Source organism: Rhea pennata, chromosome 9 (assembly GCF_028389875.1).
Source record: "Rhea pennata isolate bPtePen1 chromosome 9, bPtePen1.pri, whole genome shotgun sequence".
NCBI lineage: Eukaryota > Metazoa > Chordata > Aves > Rheiformes > Rheidae > Rhea > Rhea pennata.
In genome coordinates this window covers 20,491,698-20,505,970 of record NC_084671.1, presented here as the reverse complement: position 1 = coordinate 20,505,970, position 14,273 = coordinate 20,491,698, and the positions used below count along the sequence as shown (strand labels likewise).

General features: G+C 35.6%; 1 protein-coding gene across 3 annotated transcripts in view; it reads left to right on the top strand.

Moving 5' to 3' along the window:
- The window catches only part of ACSL3 (acyl-CoA synthetase long chain family member 3), a 52,254-nt gene extending 39,408 nt beyond the window's left edge, over positions 1-12,846 (top strand). The window contains exons 10-16 of one of the 3 annotated variants that reach the window (XM_062582845.1): positions 11-150; positions 823-995; positions 2,111-2,185; positions 3,479-3,670; positions 4,854-4,968; positions 9,263-9,420; positions 12,502-12,846. In XM_062582845.1, the coding sequence (XP_062438829.1) occupies positions 11-150; positions 823-995; positions 2,111-2,185; positions 3,479-3,670; positions 4,854-4,968; positions 9,263-9,420; positions 12,502-12,665 (1,017 nt within the window). In that variant the 3' untranslated portion in view covers positions 12,666-12,846. The other 2 variants (XM_062582848.1, XM_062582847.1) reach the window with 2 other exon arrangements.
- The last annotated feature ends 1,427 nt before the right edge of the window (positions 12,847-14,273 follow it).

The window sequence follows — 14,273 nt, the reverse complement described above, 5'->3', positions numbered from 1 at the left end:
ATGCAACTAGGAAATTATGGATCGGATCTACAAAAATGTCATGAATAAAGTGAATGAGATGACCAGTTTCCAGCGGAATCTATTTATATTGGCCTACAATTACAAAATGGAACAGATTTCCAAAGGCTACACTACCCCACTCTGTGATAGGTAATTGTAAGTTTATTTTTTAATGGCACCAAAAAAAAATACTCATCTAAGCCTTACCACATGATCAATGTCTGATCTTTTTGTGTGTGTGTGTTTTTTTTTGTTTCTATGTTCAGACATTGAATCAGACATTAACAAATCTGTATGAGGTATAAAACAAATCAGTAGTTTTTGTGTCAGTTTTAAATACTTACTGATATAATTTATTAACATCAGTTGTTTAACTTGTAGCTGACTGGAGATTTATTTTCATTGTGTTATTTCCATCTAGATCTTAATAATGGTTTTATACAATTTGTGAGCAAGATGAGAAATCTGTTTCTATGGACAGCTGTAGAGTTCACATTTTCACAGAAGTGAGGCCAAAAGATAGTATAATTACAGAATTTCTACAGCTTGCTTCAAATATTTTTGAGGGGAAAATCACTAACTTCTGTCTTCGTGAAAATATCCTCTCAAAATGTTTCCATAGCTTCAAATTAAAATGTGGAAATGAACATAGAAATCTGTGCCTGTGTTTTTGAAAGCTTCCATATGAATGTCATAAATTTTATCTGAAGCTGGTGAAAACTTTCAGTTCAAATATAAAATTAGCTAGTCATTTTGTTTTGTTTTTAAGCAACAAATATATCCTCTTCTCTCTCTCTCTCTCTCTTTTTTTTTTTTTTTTAGCCTTATTTTCCGTAAAGTACGAATGCTGTTAGGTGGAAAAATTCGTATCCTGCTTTGTGGAGGAGCTCCACTCTCTGCAGCAACTCAACGATTTATGAACATTTGTTTCTGTTGCCCTGTAGGACAGGGATATGGACTAACTGAGTCAGCTGGAGCTGGAACAATCACTGATGGTTGGTGCTGATGCATGCTACTGAGTGCTGTGATCTATGCTGAGTGCTTTGCTTGTATAATCTTTGATAGACTGTTCATTTTGTTTGTCACCAAAATAATTGGGAAATCCCAAGAAGTGCTTGTAATCATAAATTTATAAAACTATAGGAGTGCTAATTTTGATACATTGTGCTAGATCTGGTGATCTACGTATAAGACGTTCTCATTTGAGATAGAGAAACTTATAATAATACGAATGGGATTTTGGCATTATTGTGCTTACCTGCTGAATTGAAAAAAATATTCCTAATTTTGATGAATATATTTGATAATATTTTAGTATACATTAGGAAAGTAAGACACATTTTCCTTCGTCTGTAGTGGAATAGAAAATTCTTACCTTTAAAGAAGCATTCTTCTCCCTACTGCTTCCAGTGTTACAGTATAAATAAAAGCAGATTTTGTTTACAATTGAAGATGTCTTTTTTTCTGTCCTTTAATTCAGTTCTAGTCCTAAAATCTAGCCCCACTGCTAATTTTTGGATTATATAAGGAGAATTCTTTTAGAACCTCAGAGCTGTGATCACTTGGAGGTGTTTTCATTATTCTTTGGTTAATGGGAAACTTAATTTTTGTATGTTTCTCTTAGTAGAACAGAATTATTTTACCTAGTACTGTTAGAACAGTTAACTGTTTCCTTTTTATTTTTTTCTGTTCTCCATGCAAAGTAAAATATAAGACTGAGATATCAGAATAGTGAACCAAAATACAGAATCACTGTATTGTTATGAAATATTGTTGCTTATCATTTTCTTCAGAAAGTCAAGCAAAAACTATTTAAAGTTGTAATGCTGCTTCTGCAGTGTGATCCACATAGTTTATTGTCAAAGCAGTGTTGTTTGTCCTGGTATGACTGGAGGTATCCACAAAGGCAGCAGTCTAACTTCACAGGATAGGGACTTAATCTGCCTTACTTTGATATATATTCATTAGTCATTTTGAAAGTTCTGTTGTAAAAATTAAACTGAAGAAATGAATAGTATTTAATTTTTGCTAAATGAAATACATGACAAAGATTTTTCTGACTAGTTCTGGTAAAATTTATTCTAAAAATGCTTTTATATTTGAATTCTAGTTTGGGACTACACTACAGGGAGAGTAGGAGCACCTTTGATCTGCTGTGAAATCAAATTAGTGAACTGGGAAGAAGGTGAGAATTTCTGTCCGCAGTTAAATTTTAGTGTGTTTGCAAGAACTTCATAGAGCTGTTTGTCTGTTAGGCTTTGCTCTAGTCATGGCTTTCCAATGTGTAAATTAAAATTGCTGCTTGTGATGCATCTCAGGCCCAGGAGGCAACAGCTTGCTGATATTAAGGTAGATGGAGGATTTACTTCAGGAAGCCTAAGGCCTCTATTATTTATTGAAAAGGAAGTGACTGGGTTATCTAGATAACTTCAAATTTGAAGACAGAAAACTGATACAAGCACTTTGGGAGGAGATAATTAAAAAGATGCTGGTCCAATTCTGTTTTGTTATTCCAGAAGAGAGTAAGATTGTTCTGCTGTGTTTCGGTAGTACGAATTAAAAGTTTTTTTCTTTTAAATTTATTTTTACCTATATGGGTTTGATTTTTGAGGGGAAGAATAAAAGCAATTCTTTAGTTATTTTTAAGCTTACAAATATTTAGGGAGAAGCTATCAACACGTGAGTGGCATTATGAGTAGGTAGTATTATGACTTTTTTGCTATATTATTTCTTTCAAGTTGCATTGTAATTGCATATGCATATTGTGTACATGTAAACAGCATCCTTCCCATTCTGATCCAGATTAGCATTCTTGTAGGAGAGGGTGTGAGGACTCGTGTTGTGTTTTGGAGGTGCTGGATTTAGTAGGCTTCGACTTCAGGGTGTGCATGTTGCATCCCATTGCCATTAAAAAGTTTCAAAATAGTCTTCATAGTATTATTAAGAATCAAATAAATAAATAATGGCCTATGGAATGGAAGCTTATTGGATTTTTGATAAAATACGTTTATTTAGGTTTGAAGTGTCTTTAGATGGTTTCTTCTTATTGTAGGCTTTCATATATTGGGGAGCTACATAATGATTACAGGAGTCTAGGGGCTAATGTGAAACTTCAAAATTGTTTTTTCCTAAAAATATGAGGTAAAATCATCCATTTTATTCCAGCTGTATGACACGAATACAGCATGTTAATCCTGGTAGAGAGATTGCACAGATGTGCGCACACATCTGTGTGTGCACGAGAGAGAAAGAAATTCAGTACTAGTAAACACACATGTTAAATCTATATTCATATGCTGAAAGGGACTGGATCTGTCTTTGCTCTTATCAAAATATTTATGTAGTGTTTTCAAGTGGTACCTTTGGCAGAAGACTTACTAAAGTGGGTGATTTTTATGTTTAAATAATACAAATAACACAAATTTTGGCTTTGAAATACATTTTTGTTCTTATTAACTTAATAAAACCTGTATTTTAGGTGGATATTACAACACTGATAAACCATATCCTAGAGGTGAGATTCTTATTGGAGGGCAAAACGTGACTGTGGGGTATTATAAAAACGAAGAACGAACCAGAAAAGATTTCATTGTTGATGAGAATGGACAGAGATGGCTCCATACTGGAGACATCGGAGAGTTTCATCAAGATGGATGTCTAAAAATTATTGGTGAGTTGTGGCAAATTCAGGTAAAAATATATATGTGTGTGTGTGTGTATGTATTTATTTTTTGTATTTTAAAATATACACACACACCCACATTTTCCTGACCTGCTAGTGTCAGTAACCACAGCTCTGCATACGCTGGCATGCAGTTGAGAGCTCTGCCATATGTCTTCCCAAGAAAATTCTGATAACTTAACAATGTAATCTTAATTGTGTGTTTTTCAAAGTTGCTTTTTAAAATAATTCCTTTAATTACTTTCTTTTAAGACAGTCTTAATATTGACTCAGCTCTGATAGTGAGACTGAGTAATAATTATAGAGTTAAGAAATGTAGGCTGACTTGAGCTAGATAAACTGTATTTGATTTTATAATTTATATTAAGAGCCAATGTTAAGCTCCTAATAGTTTGACATCTGTAGGCACAAAAAGAAGTGTCCTAACCATGTGCCTTTTTTGAACTCTGTGGGTGATTCAGGGTGCTCATTATTTTTGAAAATAGATCCGCAACTAGAACTGTGAGTACTGAGCTTACTTGTTTTATTTTATGGGCCAGATCTTAGGGCCTATTGCAGCTGCCTTGTGCTGGTTGAATGGTTAAGACAGCTACAAAACCACCTTATGTGATTGCACAAAGAAGCGTACAGGTGTTAGAGCAAAGGAGAAGTAATCCAGCTGCTGGATGGATAAGGCCCTGTGGTTGTGTTTGTACATAGCCCCCAAAAAGCAATAAGTTCAAGTAATTCAGGCTTAATTTTCAAATTTGACTGTTTCAAGTAATGGATGAACAGCTGCTCTTAAAACCCTATTTAAACATAAGAATAAATAATAAAATGTCACCAGATGCTGTGTCTCCTGCCTTAAGTATCTGAACTAAACAGCACAAAATGTATGTTTCTAGCTGAACACTGGCTTTTACATAATTCTAGCTACATTCCATTGATATACTAGTACTATCATACAGAAGATGCAATCTTAAAGGCAGAAAATACATGTAATTAAAATGTGGATCATGTTTAGGTAAGGGATGGATTGATTTTGGAATATGATATTAAATATGCTTGATGCATTCACAATCCAGCTTACATGGATTTTGGCAATTATACATACATTTCAGAAAAGGATGAAGTCAAAGTCTCTAGCTTTTCTGTTCTATAACTAACATATAAATCTTTTTTTTGTCAATAGATCGTAAAAAAGACCTTGTAAAACTCCAGGCAGGAGAATATGTTTCTCTTGGCAAAGTAGAAGCAGCTTTGAAGAATATTCCACTGGTAGATAATATTTGCGCATATGCAAGCAGGTAAGGCAGCTGATATTTTGATATTGCTGTATTCTTTTGTCTGTCCTACTGAACTAATAAACAAAATATTTTACTGCTTAATGTGGGATGTTTTTTACCAGTTGACAAATTATTTATAATGAAATAACTTTTTATATCAAGAGAAAAACTACAATCTATGTTTTTATTTTTCCTTCCCAGTTATTTTTCCTTCCCAGTTTTTCCTTCGTTTTTTAGAAAATGCTCAGAATGAATCTCTTTCATTCCTTTTTTCCCAATCTGAAGAACATTTGATCTTTGATTGTGTTCATAAAGACATCCCTCAAGCACTTTAGGAATGATACTACCTTTAGAAGTGCTAGCACACCTTGTTCCTTGCCATTTTTAACTATGGTCTGCTCTTCTGAGGAAGTACTTCTGCACTTTTGAGGAATGGAAAAAAAAAAACTCAGATTTTTCAACAGCCCAGAAGCTGGGTTGTATATTAAGAATATTTTTCTTTTCTAGCCCCTGCAGAACACCAGCAGAAGCGTTGAAACTTGAGATAAAACACTATGTAAATAGTATGTGAACACACAATTAATAAACAGCAATCAAATGTCCTTACAATTTCCTGACTGTAATACTATATGAGATATACAAGGGCTCAAACATATATATAAGTTTTTATTTCTAGAATTTCCTGCCTTGCTATGTGTAAGATATACGTAACAATAGTTTAATGTAGAAATATATTTCAGATATTCTTGGTTTCATGCTGTCATTACAATGTTTAGAAAGCCATTTTGTAGCTTCCAAATGATCAGAAATGTTCTGATTCACAATGTAGCCAAAAACCCACCTATTTAATAACTTTAAAGAATGCCCGGAGTAGTAATAAGTAGAAAATTAACTTTTTTTTTTCACCTGGTTCTCTGTGTTTTATCTTAATTGTCAGTAGTCCTCATGCAAGTATACAGTTTTGACAGTTTCAGAAGATGCACTGAACACTGTCATTGTATTTGTTTTTGTTTTTGCCCCTTTAAGTGATAGTTGTCTCCTTGTGTCTGAAGTTACGTATCTGTTCTGAGTATCCTGTATAGGCAATGGAGAGAGAGGTTGCTCCAAATGGTGGTTTCTGCTGTTTTAGCATTAAAATTCTCATTCTACTATCAAGTTTTTGTTAATCTTGCTATATCAACATAAGATTTACAGTATACTAGAAACATGTTTTTTGCTAATGGTAGTTTCTTTATTGACCTCTTTACTGTGTCATACGATCAGTGGAGCAGAAATGTACTGCTATTATTTTTTGATACACTTCTCAACATAACTAGGAAAATGATTTGGCTCTTCAAGAGCTGGGTATGCATGCAGAGTGAGTAAGCAAGAGAATTTAGCTCTGTTAATGGCTTTACTCTGCAGAAAAACTTTTTAAATGTTGTTCTTTGAGTTACATGTCTTTAACATTTACAAAGGATTTAAATATATACATTTTTATGTATCTGTACACACACATACTATATATAATATATATAAATAAAAAAAGTTCTGTTATAGTACTTACACAATCGATTCCATATATTTGGAGTATATGCCTGCTTAGAGCTTGAAAAGGTAAAATAAGTCAGCTACTTCTTTCTGATTACAAAGCTCCTTCTCGAAAACCAGAATAATGGATTTGTGGCCTAATCTGGTTCCATGTTGCTGCAGATATCCTGCTAACTTGTACTGTATATAATATGCTGAGTGCCTGAAGAAATGAAGGGAGGAAAGAGTCTTCTGATCATCTTGCAGTAGAAATTAGGACAGATAGGTGTTCTTCATTGTGGAAACTTTTAAAAGCTATATTTATTCTTTGACTTATTCTACCTTTAAAATGAGCTATAACTGTGTGGGATTTTTTTCTCTAGTATGTGATCAAAAAACGTGGAAGGGAGACCCAGCAGAGCAGGATTTGTCCTGTGTATACAGCCAGGTATATACACAGTGCCCTGGCCAAGTTTGTCTTGTTGTCTTAGAAGTGTAATGGTATTATTCCAATATTCAGAAAGACTTTTTGCATACTAGAATTCGCTCCTCAGATAGGTACTGGACTCTGATGGTCATATTTCTCATGTATTATTTAAAAATATGAAAACCTATGAGCAATTTTTAAAGGTAGTATAAAAACAGAGTCCAAATACATTAATGATTGTTTCTCTGCAGTTGCTTTATTTCTTCTTTAATACTTTCCTGTGTATAATGCAGTACAAGTAACTGTGTAATACAGACTCTCTGAATGATTGTCCATATGCACGTTTCATTGTGGGTATATATTTACCTCAGCAATGTGAGCTCAGAGACTTTTGGTTAGCAGTGCCTATGACCTTTCTTGTATCCTGTCTCTCCTTATACTTTGCCTGAGTGAATCTCATACACAGGAGGGGTACTTCATTTGTAGATGTTAGGTGTTTTAACTCCCACAAACAAAAGCACAAGGAGGGCAGACTGCTCTTTTACTAGTAGGTTAGAACTGTGACTTGACCTTAGATCTTGGGGTGCAGAGCTCTGCTGAACATAGAAGCAGGAAAGCAAAAGTGTGTGTGCAACATCACTACTTCAGAAGTTTTATTCATTGACCGCTTCAGACAAAGTGCTTGGTGAGATAAAGATGAAAACGTTTGCTGAAAAGGATTTATAATTAGATCTCTTTTCAAAGGAGGATCCCACAACATTGCTAGTATTCGCCCTATCCAAGATACGCTTACATGGTCTCAAGCATCACGTCAGGAAACTGAGTTTGGTTACTTCGGGAATGAGCAAACATAGGGCAAAAACCAAGGAAGTTTGAAGCAGGAAGCTCACGAAGAGTTGATAAGGACCAGACTTAACAGAAATGTATTAAAAAAAAAAAACAACAAAAAGCCCAAGGCAGTATAGCAAGAAGTATGGAGAAGGAGAGTCTGGATGCCTTAATACATATCCAAGAAAGATATATGGAGTAGACCTGAGGCCACGTTGCAAGGATTCATTTCAGAATATAGCATGAGTTTGTAGAAAAATTAGAGAAGCAAAGACAGAAGATGAGGTACAAGTAGTAAGCAATATTAAGGCTAATATGACATCTTGCTGTAAGTGCATTAATAATAAGAGGAAGGCCAGGAAAGGTTTGGAGTTAGACAAGTGGCCAAGCTTCTGAACGGGTGATGTGAAGGAAGCCTGTATTTGTAATGGGCTTTTGGCAGTCTTCACCAAAAAGATGCTGTCAGATGACTGTTAAAATTAAGAGATGACAAAGAGAAAAATTTCAGTGTTAGTAACCTAGGGAGTATCTGGAGTTAGTATTTTAAAATCATATTGGAAACCTTAAAGAATAAGTGAAAATAATCTTCGTCACCCTCTGATTATTAGCTATATGAAAATTCAACTGACTTAAATTGCAGAAAGGAAGCGTGAGGACAGCCGTGAGGAACAGCCACTCAGTGGTAAGAGTAACAAAGCATCGGCGTTATCCTTTGTCTGATGTTTAACAACATCAGAAAAACACCTGTTAGATATAGTAAATCCAGCTTCAGGGCAGGTAAATGAATTAGGTTATCATCTGAGATCCCTTTCAGCACTTCTTCTGTGATATGTGTTGTTAGTATGTGTAGAGCTTCCATGTGAGGTTCTGTTCACGTTTCTCCTAAACTTTATACCATCTCCCAAATTTTGAATATTTGTTTCAGGGTGAATTTCAGGGTTTTACGATGGCTTTGAGATCACACCTTCATATGTTCTGGCATATCAGAAAAAGATTGCCAACAGTTGAATGAGCATATGGACAATCACTTGAAGGAGAAAGAGAAGTTGTTTACCTTACAGAAATGGATGTTCTTTAAGATGTGTTGTACATATGCTCATTCCACAACGTGCTGTCCAACACCTCTTCACTGCAGTCCTCTACTCCTCTACAGTAACTGAATTCTGCAGTTGAGAGGAAACTGAGGTAGGGAAGCCGCACACCAGTCTCCATACCAATGAGGATGCAAAACATGAGGAGAGGCAGGGCGCATTGACATCGTATGGGTACTGCTTCCCCAAAGCTTTGAGCATGAGGCACAGTGGAATATGCATATGGACAGCACACCTTGAAGCAAACCAGTTGTTTTAAGGTAAGTAACTTCTCTTTCTACTTTTAAGCAGGCAAAAGTAATTTCTGTGAGAGATTTTGGAGAGATTTATCAGGTGAACAAAAGCCAGCTGCTAAAGAGCAATACCTCTGTATGAAATGCATACCCTCCAATTTCAAATGTGATTTCTGAGGTCTTGTTAACTTTACAAAATTCATACTAAAGTATATTATACTTCTCAGTTTCCATTCTTATGTCATTGGATTTGTTGTGCCAAATCAAAAGGAGCTTGCAGAACTAGCTCGAAAGAAAGGATTTAAAGGAACCTGGGAAGAGATCTGTAACAGTCCTGAGATGGAAAAAGAGGTACTGAAGGTGCTAGCTGAGGCTGCCATGGCAGGTGAGTAGCCTGGTAGTTAATATTTGCCTTGTGGAGAGTAATGTGTATGAAACAAATAAGGATATGCTCTAAAATATACCCTTAGGAGTATCTATTTCATTATGCATTCACAGAATATATATATGAAGTGATTTTTCTTATAAAAAACCAAAAACATGTGGATCAGAGCACAGGGTCAGCCCTTTTGGCCCACATAGCCTTTAAAATCCTCTGCCCCCTGCACTGCGGCCACTAATTGAGGGAAAATTGTAAGAAAAGGGCAAACATACTCAGCTCAGTTCAGGTCCCTAAAAACCAAGTTTCTGGTGTTCTTTAAGATTTCCTGTAGTATCTTCTTGGCCTCCAGCTTCTGGGCTGGAGGAATCTGGGTCATGTCTAGATCCATGATGTATCTGCCAGTAACCTGAGGATGCCATGGGTGCTGTGCACATGCTGTGTACCTTTGCATACGCCATTGAAGTAAGTCTGCGACACAGCACTCCTAGCCTCCAGTGACTGGTATCTTACGGGCTTCCTAAGCTGAAAGTAGTGTCTTCACACTTAATTTGTGGTAGACTTTTTCTTCTATTAACTGTGCTAGTCACATTTTAAAGTTATCTAAATATTGTGTATCAGTTACCGTAGCATCTTGTGAGAGACTTGCACAGCTCAACTGTGGTAACATAAAGAAATGAGTCTTGTTTGTTTTAATCCAGCTGCCTGTTAAAGTTGATTCTCCTGAGTTCTTGTATTAGAAGGGACAGTGAACAGTCACAGTGGCAGTCATGATTTTTTTTTTTTCAGTGTCTGTTTACTTCCACCTCAGTTGTTTTGTTTTTCAGGTTAGTTGGTCATAGTCTATTTAGCTATTCTAGTGCAGAATTACGCAGTGGCATTTTTTTGTAGTAATTTCTGCCTTGTTTTTTGCTTTTGACCATTACTAAGCGCTGAGCTTTTTTTCATATTGCTGTCAGTTATGACCACAAGATGTTTCTTGAATGGTCATTGTGGATATTTATTTATTTATTTATTTATTTTGTTATATTCATTCTCTTTTACATTTGTCTGCATTGAATATGTTCTGGTGTTTTATTTTGCAGTAGCTCAATGTCAGAAGGTCCTTATGCAGCTCTGCATAATTTATTCTCATCTTTACTACCCTACATAATTTTATACTTCTAACAGTCTTTGTCTTGTTAATTCTCAGCACTTCTCCAGGTTACCTGTGAATATCTTAAACTCCTTGGTTAGTGTGTTTGCAGACTTCTGTTACTGGAACATACTCTTACAAGGAGTGTGTTCTTACCCTAACACTGGCAGATATTTTTTTTGCCACACATCACTAGTCCATTTTACTTCACTGTGTGTGTGCACACACAAAAAAGTGATTTGATGGTTCAGCTAACAATTGGGAGTCCCTTTTGCTGGTAGAGTTGCATGTGTTTGGCACATACCTAAAAGAGGATGCTGTGCAAAGCTGTCTGTTAATTTCTTTGTACATGTCATGTTATTTTCCAGATGCTATCTGAAGTGAATTAGAACTGTGCATGAGGGAAAAAAAATGATTTAGTTAAAAATGAGGACATAGCTTTAAATTAACCTATAAGCAATGGCCTCTGAAACAGTTGTTCCTTATGCTGATTTTCCAAGTAGGACTAATTTCTTTTTCATTAAGATTACCTTTGTACAATTTAAGAAGCTGTTACTAGTGTGAGCAAACATCCTCAGAGGAAGTTAGTACGGAGTAGGTACCATGTTAAAACTTGCTCTTTAGCTTCTTTCATAATGTGTCCATGCTGACAAATCCTTAATCTTGCTTTTGCAAGGCTATAAATGCTATTGTATTTGCACCATCTTCCTCTTTATGGAGGACATCATTGTAGCAGCAAACTGTTGGTGAGTGGGAAAGGAGCTTTATCTGTGATTGCTCTTTCTGTGACACGGCCTCATTCACTGTTACAAAGTAGACCAGTGCATTAAGGTGTAGTTTGATTTTACATTTATCCTGCTATAAAACTTGCTTTGTTTATCAGCGCTGAGGTTTTGCTGAAGTAATTCTTTGTATATTTTCTACACTATAAACCAAACCACCAAAATGATCTTTTTGGAAAAACCTGATATTACGGGTTTTAAAGCAGTCTCACAAACAGTTGCACTGGCATGGGGGAGATGTGGCACGGGTTCAAGGGTGAGTGGATGGGAAACTTGCCAAACTTATGACCGTGCAACTGAAACATGGCCCTAAGGCCTCAGCCCTTAATATTCATTAGCTGAGTAACTTTGTATAACTAAATTAAATGATTTTTCACACTTTGAAGTGAAATCACAGTCTTAAAATTGCTCGAGAAAAGGTGAATATAACCATTTTGAGTGGAATTGATGTAGTGTCAAGGGGAATAAGATAAGCAGGAAGAAATCCGAACATGTCACATTGCAAAGTATAATTATCAATCTGTGGAAATTTTTTGCAGTTAATCTGAAAATAGACTTTTTCTCTAATTTAGAGCATCTGATGATTGATTTTCTTAAGAGTTATTTTTCTTCTATTATGTCTGAAACTGTAGCAGAAACTCTTGCAATTAAATACTGTTCTGTGCTAAATATATAACATGTGGACCTGTGGGTCATTTCAGTAAGGGAAATGGATACTATATGAACTTTCTATTCTTGAACTTTTTAGGACTAACAGGAAAAAAAATGCAAAAAATGTTTTTGCAGCGTAGATAGTAGGGATATTAATGACTTTTTATTCAGAAGATGAATATTGTAACACTGACATGACAGCTCATATTCTGAGGAAGTCGTCTCTACACACTGAGGCATTTTTAATGTTAGGGAGCAGCACAAATATCCAAACATCTGGTGCTTATTTCAGTGTTTCTGTGGAAACTGGAGAGTGGTTGCTGATAAATTCTGTGTTTCTGCTTGCAGCCACACTGAGGTTTTTGGAGCAAACTGCGTGTGCATGGGGGGTGTTTAAGGAGCACTTCTTTGTTCACGTCATGTACCTTTCTGTGTGAGAGAATAGTTCCTCCTCTTTATGGTTATTTATGAAAAAATATTACATTTTAAATCTTTTATTAAAAATGTTTGTTTTTACAGCTAATCTGGAGAAATTTGAAATACCAGTTAAAATTCGTTTGAGCCCTGATCCTTGGACCCCTGAGACTGGTCTAGTGACAGATGCATTCAAACTAAAACGCAAAGAGCTTACAGCATACTATCAGGCGGACATTGACCGAATGTATGGAAAAAATGTAAAATAATTCTTTTTCTGCACCACTTTGCTACAGTGAGCTTGGATCAAATAGGAAATACTTGAATCACCTGTCTCAACACTTGAGATCCACACAGAAAACCACCATTCCTCATTTGCAGCTTAAACTGTTACTTCTGATAACACCACCATTATGACTGACAAGTTTAGTAAAATGTTACGGCAGCAAACTTGTCTCTGTCTCCTTTTTTTCTATTTTTTTCAGCTACCTTGTCAGTCTATGGGTTTTCCTAAGTCTTTTTGGGAAACCATGATTTTGAAGCCTCAAGTTTTTAAACATTTATAAATCCTGTATAATGTTTTGTTTGTATCTTTAAAGTTTTGATGTATATACAGAGAACTTGGCTATAGAAAAAAATGGTTATTCTGGGGGCCTTTTTACCTAATTATTTAAATATATGAAGGTATGGATGTTGTGATGTTACGTAAACTGAAAATGCTTATAAATTTGATCACTGCTGAACAGAGGACTGGGTTATTTGCTGCTGTGCCATTGTTCTGTGTAAAACTGAGGGAAGAAAATTTATGACATTCCAGTTTGTGTAATACACCTTTAATATGTGCCTAATGGTTGTTCTTATTTTTATCTGAAATCTGGTCAAGGCACAGCTCCACATAAAGGCAAGTACTCTTCTAGGTGTTAGTTAAAGCTTAATTAATACAGAAGATGTTATTAACACAGCAAAAGTTACACCTTGGAATACAGAATACAGACATTGTTTTTTGAAATATCTTAAGACCATTTCATACAATAGTCGATTTATTCAGAGCAAATAAGAAATCTTGGAATTAAGTTCGCTTAACATTGTTTGGCAATGTCTTTTTTAGCAGAGAGACTGTAACAAATTTTCTCTCTTTTTCATCAGATTTAGACAGCATGCTGGTTTGTTCTTTTATTGTTTCTAAAACTGTGATAAGAATCCTGTTCTAGCTGCAACCCAAATGCTTTGGAGGAGATTTTTAAAGTCATAATGACAGTTATGTTCTTAGCTTGCACAGTGCCTAGCTGCTGTTTGTGCCATTAAAAATCTCCCTCTTTTGTGTTATTTTGTTGAACATTTTTTTTGCTTTAAAAATGTATTTGAATTTTTTGTCAACCAATTATATTTATGTTACTTGGTTATTTGTTACACTCAAATTTCTTTCTTTGGGAGGGAGTCTTGACTTCTGTTTTACCATAGATACGTGAATATTGTTTTAAGAGTTGTGGAAGACCTGAAGACCTGAAGGGCCTCTTCAGGTCTTAAATGAGAACCTTTAGATACATTTTGGATATTAAGTTTATTTTCAAAACATATGCAGAAAGAATATTTTAATCGAGGTTACATGAGAATGTGAAAAGGCATACATCAGTAAACTTTGCTGGAGTAAATATGCAAACAGCGTATTTAATTTGGAGATATGCTGTCATGTGCATTATCATAGAATCAGTAAGGTTGGAAGGGACCTCTGGAGATCATCTCGTCCAACCTCCCTGCTCAGCAGGGTCACCTAGAGCCTGTTAGACAGGGTTGCATCCAGGCGGGCCTTGAAGATCTCCAGAGAAGGAGACTCCACAACCTCTCCGGGCAACCTGGTCCAGGGCTCCGTCACTCTC